Source organism: Rhinopithecus bieti, unplaced genomic scaffold (assembly GCF_001698545.2).
Source record: "Rhinopithecus bieti isolate Rb0 unplaced genomic scaffold, ASM169854v2 scaffold_55274, whole genome shotgun sequence".
NCBI lineage: Eukaryota > Metazoa > Chordata > Mammalia > Primates > Cercopithecidae > Rhinopithecus > Rhinopithecus bieti.
In genome coordinates, this window is record NW_016896572.1 from 1 (window position 1) to 1,666 (window position 1,666).

The 1,666-nt window shown below is 62.2% G+C and overlaps 1 protein-coding gene across 1 annotated transcript; it reads right to left on the minus strand.

Annotated features, from left to right (window-relative positions):
• Positions 1 to 5: 5 nt before the first annotated feature.
• On the minus strand, positions 6 to 1,648 carry LOC108525987 (voltage-dependent T-type calcium channel subunit alpha-1H-like; the record flags this gene model as incomplete). The annotated part of the gene is made up of 2 exons (XM_017866713.1): positions 6 to 126; positions 1,428 to 1,648. Coding segments are annotated over 2 exons (342 nt in total), but the record flags the coding sequence as incomplete, so codon positions are not given.
• Between the last annotated feature and the right edge of the window lie 18 nt (positions 1,649 to 1,666).

Below are 1,666 nucleotides of genomic sequence, written 5' to 3' on the forward strand. Positions count from 1 at the left end.
TCGCGGCGGCTGGGGATGTGCGAGCACTTCTGCATGCCGTTGTCTCGGCGCGAGGAGCAGATGAACGGGTTCTCCTCGCCCTCCTCCGTCTGGTAGTACGGCCGCAGGAAGGTCAGGTTGTTGTTCCTGGGGATGGGCACAACCAGGGCCAAGAGGTACAATTAGGGTCAGGGACGGTCAGGGTCGGGGCACAATCAGGGTCAGGGACGTGATCAGGGTCAAGACCAGGGGACCAATCACGGTTAGGGAGGCACACTTAGGGTCGGGGGGCGTGATAGGACCGGGGTCACGACCAGGATCAGGGGACACAGCCAGAACCAGAGTCAAGGACACAGTGGTGCTGCAGAAACCACACCCTCCTCAGCCCAAATCCATAGAGAGACAAAACACAAAGGAACAAGGATAGACAAAAAAATTGACAAAGAACAGGGAGGAGGACCCAGAAGCCAGAAACCCAGGCTCAGACCTCAGCTCCTCCTGGAAGGGGATGAGGGGGGAGGAGCAAGGGACTAGGGCAGGGAACCCTGGGGTGAGGGCTGAGGGGAGGGGACCCCAGAGTGGGAGTGGAGAAAATCCCAGAGAGGGGCTGAGGGGACCCCGGGGCATGGGCTGAGGGGCTCCCTGGGTGAGGAGAGGTGACTGCAGGGCAACGGCTGAGAGAACCCTGAGGTGAGCAGAGGCGATTCCAGAGTAAGGGATGAGAGGACCCCGGGGTGAGGGGTGAAGAGAAGGGACAGAGTGTGGGGACTAACGTGTCCTGCGGGCTGAGAAGAGGCAGCACTGGGGCGGGGCCTATGGTGTAGTTCCCGGGAGCCAGCGACTGCATGATGGGCGGAGCCATGTGAGGCGGGGACTTGATTGCATGGTGGGCGGAGCCATGTGAGGCGGGGACTTGATTGCATGGTGGGCGGAGCCACGTGGGGCAGTGACGGACTCCATAGTGGGCGGAGCCAATGTGAGGTGGTGACTGCATGGTGGGCGGAGCCATGACGGGGTGGGAGGGTGCAGGTGACTGCATGGTGGGTGGACACTATATGGTGGGCAGAACCATGGGGGGGCGGAAGGGACAGATGACTGCATGGTGGGCAGAGCCATGATGGGGGGAAGGGCGGCGGGGGGGAGAGGGTGCTCCAGGAGGGACAGGTGACTGCATGGTGGGTGGAGACTATATAGTGGGCAGAACCATGGGGGGGTACGGATCACTGCATGGTGGGCAGAGCCATGACGGGGGGGAGGGGGGCGAGGGGAGAGGGTGCAGGAGAGACAGATGACTGCACGGCGGACAGAGTCATGACGAAGGTGGGGTGGAGGGCGGGTGACTGCATGATAGGCAGAGCCACGTGGGGTGGTAACTGCGTTGGGTGGAGTCACATGGTGTGTTATATATGCATGGTGGGCAGGGCTTCACAGGGGTGGGGCCTGGGCACCTGACAAAGGCACTGTCCAGGAAGCAGCGGTTCCGCAGGAGGCCAGCCCAGAGCTGGACGCCAACGATGCCGAAAATGAAGAAGACGAAGAAGCAGAGCAGAAGGACGTTCCCGAGCATGGGCAGCGTGTCCAGCAGCAGAGTGACCAGGATTCGCATGCCTGTGGGCAGCAGGGCCAGGAATGGCACTCCTAAGCCCTGCAGGAGCGTCTTCGGGGCTACAGCCCCTCCTGGGTCCGC